The sequence below is a fragment of the Clinocottus analis genome, unplaced genomic scaffold (assembly GCF_023055335.1).
Source record: "Clinocottus analis isolate CAN_PGR_092001 unplaced genomic scaffold, fCliAna1.0.p SCAF_11, whole genome shotgun sequence".
Lineage (NCBI taxonomy): Eukaryota > Metazoa > Chordata > Actinopteri > Perciformes > Cottidae > Clinocottus > Clinocottus analis.
Window position 1 is genome coordinate 5,831,979 of NW_027175832.1, and position 16,669 is coordinate 5,848,647.

General features: G+C 43.1%; 1 protein-coding gene across 1 annotated transcript in view; it reads left to right on the plus strand.

Moving 5' to 3' along the window:
• The window catches only part of st6galnac3 (ST6 (alpha-N-acetyl-neuraminyl-2,3-beta-galactosyl-1,3)-N-acetylgalactosaminide alpha-2,6-sialyltransferase 3), a 65,201-nt gene that overhangs the window by 21,283 nt on the left and 27,249 nt on the right, over positions 1-16,669 (plus strand). The window contains exon 3 of the mRNA XM_068570240.1: positions 9,402-9,811. Coding sequence (XP_068426341.1) covers positions 9,402-9,811 — 410 coding nt within the window. The remainder of the gene's footprint in view (positions 1-9,401; positions 9,812-16,669) is intronic.

Below are 16,669 nucleotides of genomic sequence, written 5' to 3' on the forward strand. Positions count from 1 at the left end.
CAAAATGAGCCGTGGTTGTAAATGGTTGCCAAAGCCACATTTGAAAGTGCTATTTGTAAATGGTCCATGAAGTTTTAGCAGGATACGGACACTCAGGGCACTAACCTGTCCCGAGTGAAGGGTCCTTTTCAAACTAATCTTCAGTTGGGCAGAAAAACACTTTGACTTTTTTAACACTGGACGAACACGGATTTATTTTTTTTCATGCGAGACCGACCACCGATTCAACTTTTTTAACACAAGACTTGAGTCAAATTTGAATAATCCACTTTAAGGGACTTTTACTTTGGAAAACTTCTAATTAGATTCAGTCAAATGTTAGATGTTCTGCATGTACGCTGTCAGAGATGTCCTGAAGTCAAATATATCAGTCATGGTCTGGAATTGTTCACTATTTTTACATTTTTTTACAGCAAACCCAAAATCATCTTTAAATCATCTTAAACTGGACGTAGACACACACGTCCCTCTCTAGCTTCTCTGCATCTGCTCTGTTCTCTTTATACATCCGTGGTCGTCTCGATCTGAGCCGTTTGAATGCATCGACCATGGATGCATTATTTGGGTGCACTACAGTTGTATTACAGTGGGTCGTATTAAAGATACCCGTAACGTTACCCGTCAATGACATGCAGCGTTTTGCATGTCTAGCGCTGCTATCTCGGGCAACGTGTGAAACCCCAAGTGTTCCCACACAGTTCTATGTGTGTAGTTTTTACTGAATTTCTGATTAAAATGTGAGGTTGCAAGTCGTATCCCACGGTGATCTTCTCACTTCGACTTGCTTTTTACTGACATCATGTCACGTGAGGTGTCGGAAGCAGGACCCAAACCGAGACGATAAGAGTGCTAACTTCCTCTTTTCCTCCACACGGACCAAAATGAAGAGAATACATTGATTCAGTTTCCACAACAAATTCTGCTCAATATTTCATCAGCTCTGTCTCACATTCTCCACCCGGGAGCACGCCTCCTCGAGGAGACCGCAGCTGCTCCTCATCGTCGGTTTTAGAAGTCCAAGAGAACGTCACAAAGCATTCAATAATTGCAGACCATCAGTAGTTTTCAGTAATATCTACTATTACTGTGTGTGCATCATCCAGTACGATTGTATTTTTCATATAGTTTTTGTGTGCATCATCTCAGCGGTGAACCTCTGAACAGGACAGGCATGTAGTCATGACAACAGGTGGAGTGTCCTGGATGTACGAAAGCAGTCGTTGTACCAAAGGTTTATTATGCAAGTCTACAAAATGAGAGGCAGGCTCTGTAAGAGATCCATTAGATGATATCATGTGATTGTTGATGATATAATATATTCCTGTGGAGAACATATACAAAGTGAGATGTTCACGACACAGGAAGTCTTGCTGTTGCTAAGTAGTCCACCCTGCCTCCTTAGCTGTGGATACTATTCCTCTCAAGGTCTCCTGTGTGATGCCTAATGGATTTGACGACAGGCTTAGATCATATTTCAGAGTTATCTAAATGCCATAAGGGCTCTTCAACATATTTGTCCTTATCCATTACCACCACGGCTCCTTCTTTTTTCAGCTGGTTTTATGATAATTGACTCATTCTTGGCGAGACAGTCCAATGCCTGTTTTGGGGATTTGGTCAAACAGTCTGATTAGGTGTAGAGAACAAAATCTCAATGTCAAAGTCCACTTTTTTTGGTGAAGTCAGTCAGAGTGACATTTGATACTGGAGGCAGAAAGTGAGACTTGAGTCTGAAAGAAGCTTTTCAGGTCCGTAGTGCATCTAAATAGATCCACCGTGGTATTAACTCATTCATGGTGGATGAGGGGAAAGCAACACTGACACAATCTGTTGGTATGAAGTGTTTTGGATATATATTTATTGGAGGTGGGGGGGAAAAAATCGATACAGCATAGTATCGCGATATTTTGTGTGGCGATATTGTATCGATACACGGAAGCCAAGTATCAATCTTTTATTAAATCTATTCTAAACATTTTGGTGACAATTTTGTTGACAAAGTTGTCCTTTTGGGGACAATTTACGGTTGAAAAAAAATGTAATAAATCACATTATATCGCAATACTCGATGTATCGCGATAATATCGTATCGGGACTTGAGTATCGTGACGATATTGTACCGTGAGACCTCTGGTGATTCCCACCCCTGATATTTATTACCATATTTTCTTGTTATTATTCTTGAGGCTCTGCCACGGCGATTGCCCCATAGCGGTGTACATATACTGCCCCTTCCCTGTTTTGTCATTTTAAGCATAGATTTCATGGGTGTGGGTTACCCATTGCAAAAAAACTGATGTAAACGAGGCAGCTGGGGAGGAATCAGACAGGAGTACAAGTACGGGAGCAAAGCAATGTAATGCTGTGGACAGGGTGAGCAGCAAAAATGTATTTTAGCCACCTAAAAGAAAGGCCCACCTGAAAGAAAATCCATATCCGTTTCAGTGTACACTGTAATTGGAATATTCACACTGCATTAGCTTGCCGTCAGAGAGCTCTTTCCAAATGGAAAATGTATGCTGTCAAAAGACAAAAATAGTCTTTTTACATTGAGGAACACGGGAGTTCCCGGTTTCTGCTATCTCTTTTAAACACAAAAGTTACACAATAACACAAACAAACTAACCGATCGAGACCCGCACCATCTGTGTTCTGCGAGTATTTCATACAACCCCACGTATAAAAAATGTAAAAAAAAATGTTCCCTTTTGAAGGTTCTCTGTACACGATACAAAACATTGCAGCTAAAAGTTGCATTAAAGCAATTAAAGATGAACAATAAATAATGAAAAAGGTCAAATTGGTAATATTTCAGCAGTCAAGGCAACATAAAATATGAAGTAGACTGATAAACGTGTACTATGGCTTTGTTGTAGTTTGCACATCATTTCATTGAGCAATCAATAAAGGAAGTTCATAACATCACTACAGCATTAATCTCTAATATTTTACAGGAATCCTTTTACATTTGTCCTATTACAGTGTCAGTGTCATAAGGTCACACACACAGGTTCTTTCTTTTATGGTGCATATTATATTCTATAACCCTCTGTCAACATTAACTTGCCATCACAGAGTTTTACCTCGATAATAGCAGATTAAAAATGCACTTATAGAAACAGCACAGCTTCTCCTTGAGGATTTTCTTAATTCATTCCATCAGATTCTCTGTGATAGATCTGTAAATGTGCGTTTGATGTCTCCTGTGTGCATTATTTCTTTGTAATTCCAAACACCCATGTCCGTGATCCTATTCTTCCGCCTTCAAACAGCTCTGTGCTGTATATTCCCCGCACAATTTATGGAAATTGAATTATCAAAGCCTTTTAATTCCCACCGCATAAAAATGTAAAAAAAAAAACAACCAGAATAACAAGCTGTGTTTTTGTTGTTTGGGAAGGCAGCCGGCAAAAAAACTGAAATTGTACTGGTGGATATTGAGTCGTCGCACAAGAAAGTTATATAATTGCTTGCAGAGATGCATGCATGTTTCCGTCTGAATGCAGATTGTGCTTTCGGTTCGGGCTGCAATGAATCTAGATTTGGAGTTGCGATGGATCCGTTGATCCTTAATGGGAAGTGGATGCCTAATATTCAGCAGACTGATATTTGCAGATTAATGCAGAGCGTCACCCTCTGCCTCCGGAGAGTTTCATCCACTGAACATGGGCCCAGAGGCAATCACGCCTTACACCAATCTCTATGTCTGCACCTCCTTCTGCCTCCAGACAAGCCTACTTAAATCACTTCCCTCTCCCCACGGAGACTAATGCAAATCACAGGAAAGACTGGCAGCTTCTACAGAATTAGGCCTCTTCTCAGCTCAAATACCCCACCAGTGAGTTCTTTACGGCGTATGAGAAGGGGGGGGGAGTGATTGGTCTGAATGTTAGAGTTGAAAGTGTTCTGCACGCTCCCGAAATTTCTGACAAAGGATGGACAGCGTAGTGGAGGCCTGGTCAAGGTGATATTCTTGTGCCAGGTGTCCTGCGCGATTACGTCCGGAGTGAAAGCCTGCTGTGTGAGCTGTCAGCCTCTGTTAAGCACACGGCAACACCTTAAGAAGCAGTCATATTTCTCCCAGACAGTAAGGCAATCGTACGCGATCCACAGTGAGGTGTCATTTCAGGTGTTATAAACCTCTTGCAAGCATGCATAATTCATAACCTGCTCGGATGGGAATGGTCTGCCTTATTTTTCTCATTTGATTGAGTCTGCCTCCAGGTGTGATAAATCCTTCCTGCTCTGCTTTCAGGAGAAATAGAAAACATTTGTCTTGTGGCACTTTACATTCATGCCTCTGGTCTTTCACAGATGGAGAGTGAAACTCTTTTTTTTTTTTTTTTTTTTTTTTTTTTTTTTAATTTAGTCCTGAATTGTTTTTTTTAATTTTTTTAATTCAAGCCCTTTTGAAATGTACACAATGGACAACGCGAGTACAGAAAGTGCTTCTGTTTTTGGATTTCTTTGTGAGTCATTTTTATGAGAAGTCTGGAGTCGACATTGGGCGAGAGGCAGGGTTGAATTTAGACAGGTCGCACAATCACAGGGCTGAAATATGGAAAATGAAGACAGAAAAACATTCACACTCACACCTACGATTTTATTTTAAGGGTTTTTTTTTTTCCAGTGGAGAAGAGAAAATGGACAACATCTATCAAAGGGCTGTGGTAGCTGGGTTATCTGCTCTACCAGGTGTGGATCCAGAGCGCCCCGACCTACTGACAAGTTAAAGACAATTAAACAATGCCTTTTGGATTGTGTGAGGAAGCTAGAGAACCCAGAGAAAACCCATCCTGGGGAGAACATGCAAACAGAAGGACCCGAACCTTTTGCTGTGAGGCGACACGGCACCACTGCAACGTGCTCATAAACCAAAGTATTGAACAAATTCAAATTTTGAACTAAGGATTGCGCGGGACGATATTTCCCTCTGTATCAAAGTGATTCACCGACTGACCTAAAAAATGAGCAAAATGTGTACCTTACTTAATTAAAGTCATCTTCTATTTAATGGCATTTAGCAGTGATGCAAGAAATTGTTAGATTTTTTATACATATAAAAAGTATAGTAGTGTATAATAGAGGGGTCAGGGTGCTCAACAGCTTCAGATACATTCCCGTTCATATCTTAATCCATGACTATTTTTGATTTAGTAATTGCTTTTTGGAAATAATATATCATAATTTAAGGAAAAACGGTGGCAGGTGACCGTAGCATTTGTAGCCTCCTCAGCCAACATTCACCCTGTATTTGGCAGGTGGCAGCTGATGATTGCACTCCCTGGATGAGTGCTTTTGATCTGGCACCTGGTCGCCATGTTTTTATAGAGGTTGACTTCCAGAGACGTGCCGAACACAGAAGAGTAGAAAAGAACAGGAGATAATTCACTCGAAGGGCAGGTCTCTGATACAGACATCTAGTGGGTCATGAGAGGGATTGTTTGTGCATGTTTTCTTCAGGAAAATCCTACTTTTTAATTAAAAGTACAAAACTATCAGCTTTAAAATACAGTTAGAGTACCAAATGTAACCGGGTGTGGCAGAATGACCCATTTCAGAATATTTCTTTTTTTTTATTGGTTGGATTATTGATGTATTAATGTGTATATCGCTTTAATGTTTTAGCTGGTAAAGCTGGGGCCAATTTTTAATAATTTAATATACTTCTCGGTAACTTGAAGTCTTACGTCATCTTATCTTAACATGTAATAACACTTAATCTGAATCGGCAAAGTAAGATAAAAATAGTAAAGAAAAATGTACAATGAAACCGAAGAAATTCCACTTAAGAGCAGTAGTGGAATGTAACTAATTACTTAAATACTGTACTTAAGTATAATGTTTTGTCTCCCAAGAGCAGCATTGAGAATTAATCACTTTCGACCAATTTTAGCTCATCAATTAATTTTTAAGTGCCATGAAGGCGTCTTACACTGGGACTTGGCACATTAATATAATAATGATTGCTTATTTATTAATCGTGTTTAGAGCATTTTAATGAACGTCAAGGTTAGGTTCACACCCCATTGCTATAATTTAATGACGACCGAGTTCCAGGCATTAAGCCCACTTTTAAATAACCCACTTAATTTTTGACACATTGCCACATTAAAATCTCAAGCTTTGAGTAGATTTTGTACTTATCAAAGAGTGCCGAAATTACTTGGATTATAAAAGCGCGTTGTGTTTGCGGTTACTGTGTGAAACACTGAAACGGCACCGTCATAAACATGAAACTGAAACATAACTCACACCTGAGAGGCCATAAGATTTTATTGATTTACAGGATGTAATGTTCAGAGATTTGTCGGGAGCAGTAGATTTCAATCATATATATTTAAAAAAAATGGTTCCATTAGGGTTTTTAGTCGTTAGATAAACTTCGTCGGTGTATGTAAATGTGATTAATGTTCATGGGAGGCTAATTACGTTTCTATTTTTGTAACTGTAAACTCCTCAGATGCCTGTTTTGGTTTTATGATAAAGCTCGATTAAAGACAGATTAATGTCTGAGACTACTGAGTCTCAGGCTGCTTTTCTTAATCCATTAATCTGCCGAATATTTTGTTGATGGAAAAAGCTAATCAATTGTTGTGTGCATCGAAGAAAAATTCCAGATATCTATCCAGCGTGCTAAATATCTGAACCTCTGAGAGAGCTCTACAGCCAATGAGAGAGCAGGGATTGTGTGGCATATTTCCAATAAATATGGCCTCTCTCTCTCTCTCTCTCTGTCTCTCTGTCTTTTAAAAGAAATAAGACTTGACATTCTAACTGACAGATCCGCGAAAAAATGTTTGAACTCCCAAGTGAAACGTGGATTTGAAGACCTGTTCGATGTCGGGTGTTCTCCCCGTGGCAGCGTGGGTTCCCTGCGGCTTCCTCCCACAATCCAAAGACATGCAGATTAGGTTATTTGAACTCCACATTGCCCGCAGCGTGAATGGTTGTCTGTCTGTATGCGTGCCCTCACTGCCCTGCGATAGACTGCCGACCTGTCCCGACCTGGAGATAGCAAGTATTTGTGAGACCATTTCAGTTATCTACTTACAGGCCCAGATGTTTTTATAAAAATGAAAAGAGTTTGTTGGAGGTTATGTCACTCATCACTAACGATCTGTTCCTGAACCTAACTAAGTACATATTTTTCTGAAACCCAATGAAGTTCTTTTCTTTTCTAAATTATGAGATCGTATCGCATAAGTGTGACTTATTTTTTAATGTTTTAATCGCGGTGGTAGAAAGGGGCTTCCATACTCCTCCTTTCCACAAGTAATTAAATATTAGTGAAGGGTTTGATGAATTTACATATTTCTTTATTGAACAGCATTAATAAAGGAACTCTCTCCCTTGCTTCTCGTCATTAAATTTCATAAACTGCATACCACCTCCGCCCTCTCCGACTTGCTCCACTGCAGCAGCTGCGCATTAAATGCCTTGCTCAGGGGCTGTTCGGCGGGAGGTTTCCCGTCGCACGCCCCGTGTCTTCCGTATGCAGTTAGCCAGCCAGTGTTCCCCCACAGAGTTCAGCCAATCTGTGTGTGCTGAGAGGCGTGATGGAGTTATGAGCTGAGCTGAGGGCAGCGGGTGATGATGGACGAGCTGCTGACAGCTCAAGGCTGCGGTGATGTGTGTCTCGACCAGCCGGTAAATGGAGAGCTACCAGCCCCGGCCCGGAGATAATTTCTTAACCCATGACTGAATCCATACATGAGAGGGATACAGGGAAAGCAATCGCAGGTGGCTCTGTTGGGGTATTCGGAGTCCTCGGCTGCTGATCTTCTGCATGCATTTCAATGAGTCGTGTGAGCGCCGATAAGCCGAGCAGTCACAAACGAATTCCCCGGCTTTTCTTGTGAGTTTGTGTTTGCACGTCGAAAAGCCTCTTGCTTGTTGATTAAACGCAGAACACGCAAGAGAGAGTTTGATGTTCGCCGGCCAGAACGCAGCACAAATACAATTTATATTCAAACCGGTGACATTACAGTTATTCTCCATTAAGCAAATGATCGTGGGGTTTAGTCATGACACGATGCCTTTCCTTTTTTTTAAACTTTCTCTCGCGTTCATTCACTTAAGTAAGTCTAATCTCATCAAAACAAACCAAGCATATTAGCTTCAATTAGGCAAATCTCCCATTTTGGATTCACAGAGAGCTTTCCCTCTCTGCTGGAAAAGCGTAGCGAGGAGCTATTATTGAAGATTCATTACAAATCCCCTCGCTCCAGTAAAGTATAATAAGATATATGAAAAACATACAGCAAGATAAATGACGCAACCCCCTTGCGTCTCCGTTCTGCATCGCCGCAGTAAGACTCCGTATAACCTCTCAGGTCCCGCATTCAATTAACTTAATCAATGTTAGTTCTGGCCACACTGGCATTAATCTTAAGACATAAAAGAAAATTATATAGAGCCGTAAAGCCCCGATGATTTTTTTTCCCCATAAATAATTACCAAATGCATAATATTTTATGCGCTGATCACACAAGGCCCTTGCCAAAACATCACTTTGATATTATTATTGCATACATATAATAGTATATCACAAACTATACCATAATGAGATGAGCATGACATGAGGTGCAGTGTATTTAAGAAGAAAACTACACTCAGGGGTTATCAGTCAGTATTAAGAAAATAACCTGTTAAATTAAAAGACAAGAGCCAGATGTACTTTGAAATTTCCTCCAGTTCATTTCACCATTTGATGTCTAAATGGGATTACTATCTTTTACAAAGTGGACTGAAATTAATATATGACATAATGTGTTGAAAGAGTTGATGATCAGTCGCATTGATTACCTCGGCCGTAGAAAAGATTTCTGTTTTTTCATGGGTTTTTTTGTCTTTATGCTGTTTTACGATAGTAATTTCCAGACAGCCGCTGTTCCCTCACCAGCCGTTCTTTCATTTTTAGCCTCTCAGTGATAGGAGATGTTGTTATCTGTATATAAGCAGGCTAAACGCCGCGCTCTCCAGCTATGAGAGAAGATGATAAAGCACTGCAGTATTTCACACTGTGATATATTTCCTCTCTGTTCTTATTATCTAGTTTTCTTGTGAGCTGGAGCACATCGCTGCTCATTGGTGCCTTAGTTACTGACAGAAGGTATAGTCTGTCAGTCGCTTCAGCCATAGCTGTAGCCTCTAGTTAAAACAAATGAAAAAAATCTGGCATATTTATTTAAGTGAGCTTATGCATTATACTAGTCAGCATTCTGACCTAAAAGACTTTCTTTAATACGACGTGACTCCTCCTGATTGCATTCAACTTGACTTGGCCCTGTTTTTAAAGGACTTGAGACTCACTCTGACATGCTTGAGCTGCGACTCGGACTTGGGTCGAGTCTGAAAGCGATGACTCGTCGTAACCGGCTGTGCTTTCTCTCCTCCAGCCTCTGCAGCTGCACTGCGAGCTCTGCAGCATCGTGTCCAGCTCTGGACAGATGCTGGGCCAGGCCGCCGGCCCGCAGATCGACCGCTCCCCCTGCATCTGGCGGATGAACAACGCGCCCACGCGGGGCTTCGAGCGCGACGTGGGCCAGCGGACCACGCTGAGGGTCGTCTCGCACACCAGCGTGCCGCTGCTGCTGCAGAAGTCGCACTACTTCTTCGGGCAGGGCAACGACACCGTCTACGTCGTGTGGGGGCCGCTGCGAAACATGAGGAAGGACGGGAAGGGCATCGTGTACAACATGCTGCGACAGGCGGCCGAGAATTACCCTCACGCGCGCATTTACGTCACCACGGAGGACAGGATGAACTACTGCGACATGGTCTTCAAGAAGGAGACGGGAAAAGACAGGCGAGTCAACTCTTTATTTCTTCATTTGTTCCTGTTTTTGGCACCGCGACGTTCCACAGCGGCCCTCTAAATTGACCACTCAGTGCTTTCACATTGACTGTTCTCTTCACTGCTGGAGTATCGACCGTCGCGATGATGATGATGATGGTGTGCTCAACGTTCTCGTACGTGCTTTCCTTGTCTCACATCCTCCCTTTCGTGAGGCCTTATCAAACTGAGTTATTTAACTCTCCCTCTGAAGGGACTCGCGGCACTGGAGGCCATTTTCTAACGAGAAGCTCTTATGGGGAGCCTCGGAAGAAAGTGCAGCCCGGGTTCTCGACATCAGCCAAATGCCAGTCTGGGGAAGATCCAGTTAATGAGGTGGCGTGATTCTGGCAGTCTTTCTAAACACCCCGGTTGCAGCCAGTCCCACAACTTCTCTGCCAGTGTCTTGGCACATTTTGAATTCTCAAAAAAAAAAAGGTAGAACTATTCAAGTTACAGATCAGTAACCTTGAAAGTTGGAAAGAGTATTTGTTTGCCGGAGACATTTGGCAACAGCATTTGCTCAAATTGCATTCTGCTATTTTCGAGAAAGACCCACCTCGCAACTCCTTTCACTATCAAGTCCCCAAAGAGAATAGCAGGTTAATGACTATGAGAGCCGGGCTCCAGGCCGGCTATTGTTTAGTATGAACCTCATTTATAAGACCAACTTCTGCTAATTTCCACAGAGCTTTGCACTTCTGCGTCTACCCCGTGTCATCAAGACCTCTCTTAACTTCTTAAGAGGATTAACACGTTTGGTAATAGGCGTAGCAACCAGTCCTTTCCAGCTCCATTGTCTCGCTGCTATTCAGGACGGCAGGGTTAACACTGAATTTCATGTAGAGCGTCCGCGTTCAGCCCGGCTCAGCTGTTCCAGAGACCCACGAAGCACAGATAGAGATGTGGGATTAGGGAGGATCGCTCGGGGAGAAGAATCTCATTACAGGACATGAGGCTCTTGGGCGTGATGCAGCGCTTCAATCATTACTGATTGGTAACTGTGACAGAAACTCAAGGTGTGAACAATGAACCGCATCCAGTGTGACGGTAGCTGAGAGGTTTCTCCATATGTCTGCTTCCCTGCCTGTCCGTCATTCGTGTCTGAAAACGTGGCTGCAGGAACACCAGTATTTAGAGGTAATTAGTATCCGTGTTGACAGCTTTTGAATTGCCCTAAAAAAAGAAGGTTTTTTTTTTTTCTCTCTCTCAGAGGGAGAAAAGGGAGTTACTTATATAATTATCTTGAGCGTATACATTATGGCGTTACACCAGAAATAAACTCCAGCTCTTTTTGTGGCTCACCGCCACGCCGCCTATTTTTCTTTTCGTCCACAGCAATACGGCACTCTCGAAAAATCTAAATCGATTTCTTCTCTCCGCTTACCCATTCACCACAACGCAACGCACTCTTCAAGCGCTTTCACCGGAGCCGCTCATCTGCCTTCAGCCTGTCATTTGTGTGCGAGTGTTCACTGATTTACTGTCACTGCGTGCTGTGCGGTCTGATCCTCAGCCGGGCGGGGATGGAGCAGTGATCGAACACAACTCTAATTATCCAGATCGCCCCGAGCAGCAGCAGCCGGCGTCGACTTGCTGATCAGGTGTAACGCAACGCCGGCTGAGTCGCCGTCGCTCGGCCTCTCCTCCAAAAAAACAAAACAAAAAAAAACCACACGAAAATAATCTGTCAAAAAAAACGCAGTCGTTTCTGGACAGAGGTGAGGAAGGAGACTCGGAGGTGGAGAGAGGTTACCACGAGTGTTATCGAGTTGACGCCATGACTCGGATCAGCTGATTTCCGATCGGGAGCCGGGAGAAGAGTTCAAACGAGACCGTCAAAGTGCCAAGAAGGAAGTGATAAGCGGCGACGAGCCGATTCCCAAACCGCCTGCTAATTAGAAGCAGATTTTGAGTCTGTCATTTGTTCACAAAGTGATAAAATCAAATATAATCTCAGTGATGGCTGTGGAAAATTCAATTCTGTACACTTAATAGACCTTTCAAACCGCAGACATTTTGACATGCCATAGCAGGACAAGCACCGGGTTTACACTAATAACATTCAAGATGGCTGTGTTCGAGTCCCAGTGAGACGGTGGGTCAGCATGCACGATGCATGTGTCTTTTCTTCCATCCCCTGTAAAAAAAAAAAAAGTGGTAATGACAGAAACTGCTCTTGTAACACCTCCAGGAAGCAAACAAATAAGCGCGTTATAGTTTTCTCTTTGTGAGGTGTTATTCTGTAGTGGCAGTGTAAGTGACGACACAAATTGTGAATGCTTTTTTACAAGGAACAAACAGTGAGCGACATTGGCATGAATAAGCATGTATATGTCTATATGTGCTGCACTTCAGTTAGTGTGTTATATGGAATTGAAATTGAGTGTGTTGTAAATAACAAGAGTTTCTTACAAGGTATGTACAGTGAGCGACGCTCTCGACTCTTTAACATCCAGCTATTGAATACAAGATAGATTCCACATCATCTCGTACACGGGATTCTGCAGCTGACATGTTTTTCAGCCGGCTGCAGAGAAAAATGCGTCTGTATTTCTGTAAAACAAAGAGACGGCCGAGTCATCAAGATACACCTCTATTTCTCATTATGGCGCGTCCCCGTTGTCGACGCCCGGGACTATCCCTCGCTTCTCGTCCTGCGCTCCGGCGCCGTCCGGAGAGTCAAAAATAATCTGACAGAAATAGGCAAAAGACTTTTGAGCCAAGACAATGAAAAATCGGACCACGGCGCTGGATGTAAACGTATCTGACAGCAGCTTAAACACATGATTCATGTGGTTGCGCACTGCGGATGGAAGCGGCACGGACTGGAGCGATCCATTATCAGCGCTACCTCCCTGAGCCGCGAGTCGCTGGCTGTCGGACCGTATCGGCGCGGCCCTGTTAGCGGCGGGAGATAACGGACCTTACGACGACACAGGACTTAAATCACAGTGTCACTTTACAGCACGGCCACCTGGGCCTGCGTGACCTGGGTCTCTGCTTGCCAGCCAGCTGCTCCTTCATAGCATGTGTCTGCACTTAACTCTGTGTGTTTTCGGGCTTCCGACACTGTGGCACATCGTGTGGGCAGCTTCATTTGTCCCCGTGAGTCACCGTTCCTTCCTGTGGTCTTTCTAACGGTTATAAACGTCTCTGCAAGATGTCTTTTGTACTTGCCAGTGGACACAAACATTGGTTTAATTTTGGCGCTCGTGTTTTTGGCCCAGTCAGTCACACTGAACGCTTTTTCGACCTTCAAAGCGCCTCGTAATGTTTCACATCCTGTATTGTGTCATTGTGCCTGAAAGCGAGGAATGTCACAACGTTTGAATGGTAGACAGAGGAAATAATCTGCAGATTCAAGTATAATTCAAATGTGAATTAGTTGCAGTCCTGTAAAAAATGTACAGAAATAAGCTTCACGTCAACCAGCTACAAAAGTCAAATCCCGCTTTTACATTAAAGTATGTGAATAATATATTATATTAACAAGCTCTTTGAGCGCTTTTAATACTTTTTCCTGATTATAATGACATACATAAGTAACATTTTCAGTGCAAGCCCTTTACTTGGAAAAGGGTATTTTTTACAGTTTTGTATTTCCATCAAGTGAAGGATATTTCCTCAGCCTGTCACACATTTAAATCTGTATCTGCAGCTGGAGTCTTGTCATCTTCGCACACATGCTGGACGTGATGGTCCTTATGTGTTTATAATTAAACATCACTTAATGATCACACAAACGAATATGGCTCATGTTAAGATCCAGCTCCTTCACGTGGGTCTCTTCCAGTTTACATTTCTTCCCATCACTCGTCAACACATGCTGCATGACATTAGATTCACTCGTTTTGAATGTGCAAACTTCATGCAGTCACATTTCCCCTGCACTTGCCTACTGTTGTGTTCATAGGAAGACACGGGCATCGTGTAGCTGTTCCAGAGCTTTTAACCATCCAGACTCGAGACAAACCTGACACCAACATCCATCCCATCTTTGTATTCCGATCCTTAGTTTGTCACGCCGCCCCCCCCCCTTTGTTTTACTGGAGGGTATGAGTCATGGTCAAAACTTCCACAGGTGACCTTGGACATATAGAACACAGGTGCCATTTAGCTATAGCTCATTTACTTCCACGTACTCCAGATTATATTACCCCCAGTCATTCTGATGAGCATCCGGCATGAAATTTCATTACTTGTTTTAACGTTCAATATTTTACGGTGTCTCACATCTGGCTCGAAATTAACTCCTGTCGAGGCGTCGGAAATAAGAGGACATGAGTGTCACAGTAAAAATCCGTAAGGTGACGCGTTTTTGAGAGTGTGTCTTCTGACGCAGACGCTCGCTTTGAGCTGCGGTTGCCTGACGAGAGCAGAGTGTAAAGCGAATGTTACAGGAAAGCTCTTGACACTGAACAGTGAAATGAAACGGTCTGATGGAGGAAATTATTTTTCGTACTACACCAAATTCAGTGCAACACAAATGATCCTGAAAGGTCTCGCCAACGCCTCGGGTTGAAATAACAGTCTGACGTAGGAACCAAAAATGGATGTTTCATCCGCAATTCATCATCAGGGGTGAGTCGGTCTAATCGTAGTTGAACTTAATAGCAGATGCTCCGCTCTCGTGGGCCTCCAAATATGTGGTGAATTTCATTTTAATCTGTTTTTATTAGCGTGAATGTCACGGCTGTGTAATCATGCTTCATAATCTCCAGCCGTCCACTTCATATCAGTGCAAGTACCTCTGGCAGTCAGAGCACATTCATCCTAAAATAGTTCCAAACGCCATTCAGTTCAACAGCCTCTCTGTGTTACGATGATGGTTTGAGAGATTTGGCTCAATCTGTGTGAATGTGAACGGCTCATTACTAAAGACACTTGTCGCAGATCTGAGAAAAGCCTGGACGAGCTCCATAGACAATGGAATGGAAAGATGTACGAGGGGAAAGCACCCGAAGGGATTTTGTTGGGACGAGGGAGTAATTTCTGTTTAAAAACTGACAAGATCTCTGGGGAATTAGTAGCGCGCTCGTATTTGAACGCTCAAACAAAACATATTTGTATTCCAAAAGTCTCCTGTTCATTGGCGGTGAAACTGCTTGAGGCTACACTCCTGATAATAATACAAGTTTTGCCTCTACACTTCCTGTGTACGAGGAACATTTTGCTGTTCATACCGTTGTAGTATTACTTTAACCTGGATCTTTTCTCATACTTTTGTGTCAAAGCGTCTTTGAAAGTAGTCCAGTATTGGCCGAGAATGCTGCGTCTGCATGGATCTTTTTAGGTGAGCGAGTGAGAGGTTTGACGGTCAGTTCAGCCAATCACACCAAAAAAAAAAAATGGCTCGGCGTTTGTGATGCACAGATCAACGCACAACCTGCGAGGCCGACGGGTTGACGTGTGTGTGTGTGTGTGTGTGTGTGAAGCGAGGTTTAGTTTTGTTCCTTATCTCTGCTAGCATTGCGAGCAAACGATGACCGAACAAATGAAGAAAGAGCAATCGTCACCGTACAAACAAGTGCAAATCCAAAGACCTGCCCAACTGATGGACGTGATACAGGGGGATACTGATCAGATATATTGAACGTGAGATCCTAAAACACACTTGTAGTTACCCCTTTCTGCCACAGGTGCAACCAGAGAGAGAAAAAACTGTGATTTTTTTTTTTTTTAGCTCACTACTTTTCTGTGTTGTAGTGATGAAAAGAACGACAATAGCCTAATTTTCTGAGATCACTGCTCTTATACACTAACTTCACTTAGATCGCACAGAAATTTCGGCGAAAATCACTTTATACGCAAAAACAGTTTCACTTAGCAGAGATCGAATTCCCCTCGTTGCTCCAGCGCCACTTCATTGTGCCCTTATGTTTGGAAAAAGGAATGTCGTCATTGCAGCTTTTGAAGTGTGTGCTATTTCACACAAAGCAGCTGAAAATTGCCGCCTGACCCTGAGACACTCCGACACGCCGCGAAGCAATGTGACGGAAAACTCTGAACTTTGTTGATGCAATCCGCATCCCGACGTGATCAAGAGCAGCCCCCCGGCTCCGGTGTCAAACGACTCTGCGCCAGTGCACAGACATTTGTTTACAGTACGTGACTGTGTCCATAATTGCTTTGTGTATTGGATGTCAAATAGAAGAAGAAACCTGTAGGAAGAGTGAAACACAATGTTTGCAGCATCGCCACGGCGCTGTAATTTCATGCCGATCACGACGGGCCGTTTATAGCGAGAGGATTCATTGTGTTTCTCGGTCCCACGAAGCCGCGCTTCCCGCCGTCGACGGCACTAAAAATATGCAGCGAGCGCGTTGCTCTCCATCCAAAACGAGAATTTGTCACTGAGCAAGCGTGTAATGACATTACATTTCTGTTGGAAGCTTGTAATTGCTGTGAAATTATCTTATTAAATGAAGTCACTGGAAACCCTGAAACAGAAATAACCCGGCGTTCCGGGAGGCTGCTCATCGGGTCAAAACCGGCCCATTCGGAAGAACAAGGGGGTCGTGATCCCGACGGCGGACGGGGGGGATCAGCGACTCGTCAGTGTCCCCGTGACCCCGTCGGAGAGAGAAATGAGGCGGAGAGAGAGAAGCAAACTGTCGGCTGAAGGCACAGTGCAGCTTTCCTTAAAGTCCACTCGCATTTGTATCCTAATGATGTAATGACACTCGAAGGATGTTAGGAGAAAACTATTAGTCGAGGAAGGAAATTGTGTTGGTCACTGGATTTCCAGAGAGAGAATTACGCCTCGATATATTTCCGTTTTGTTTTATTCAAATTTTGGTAAGTGTATTCGTGCTTTGCTGAAGTCAA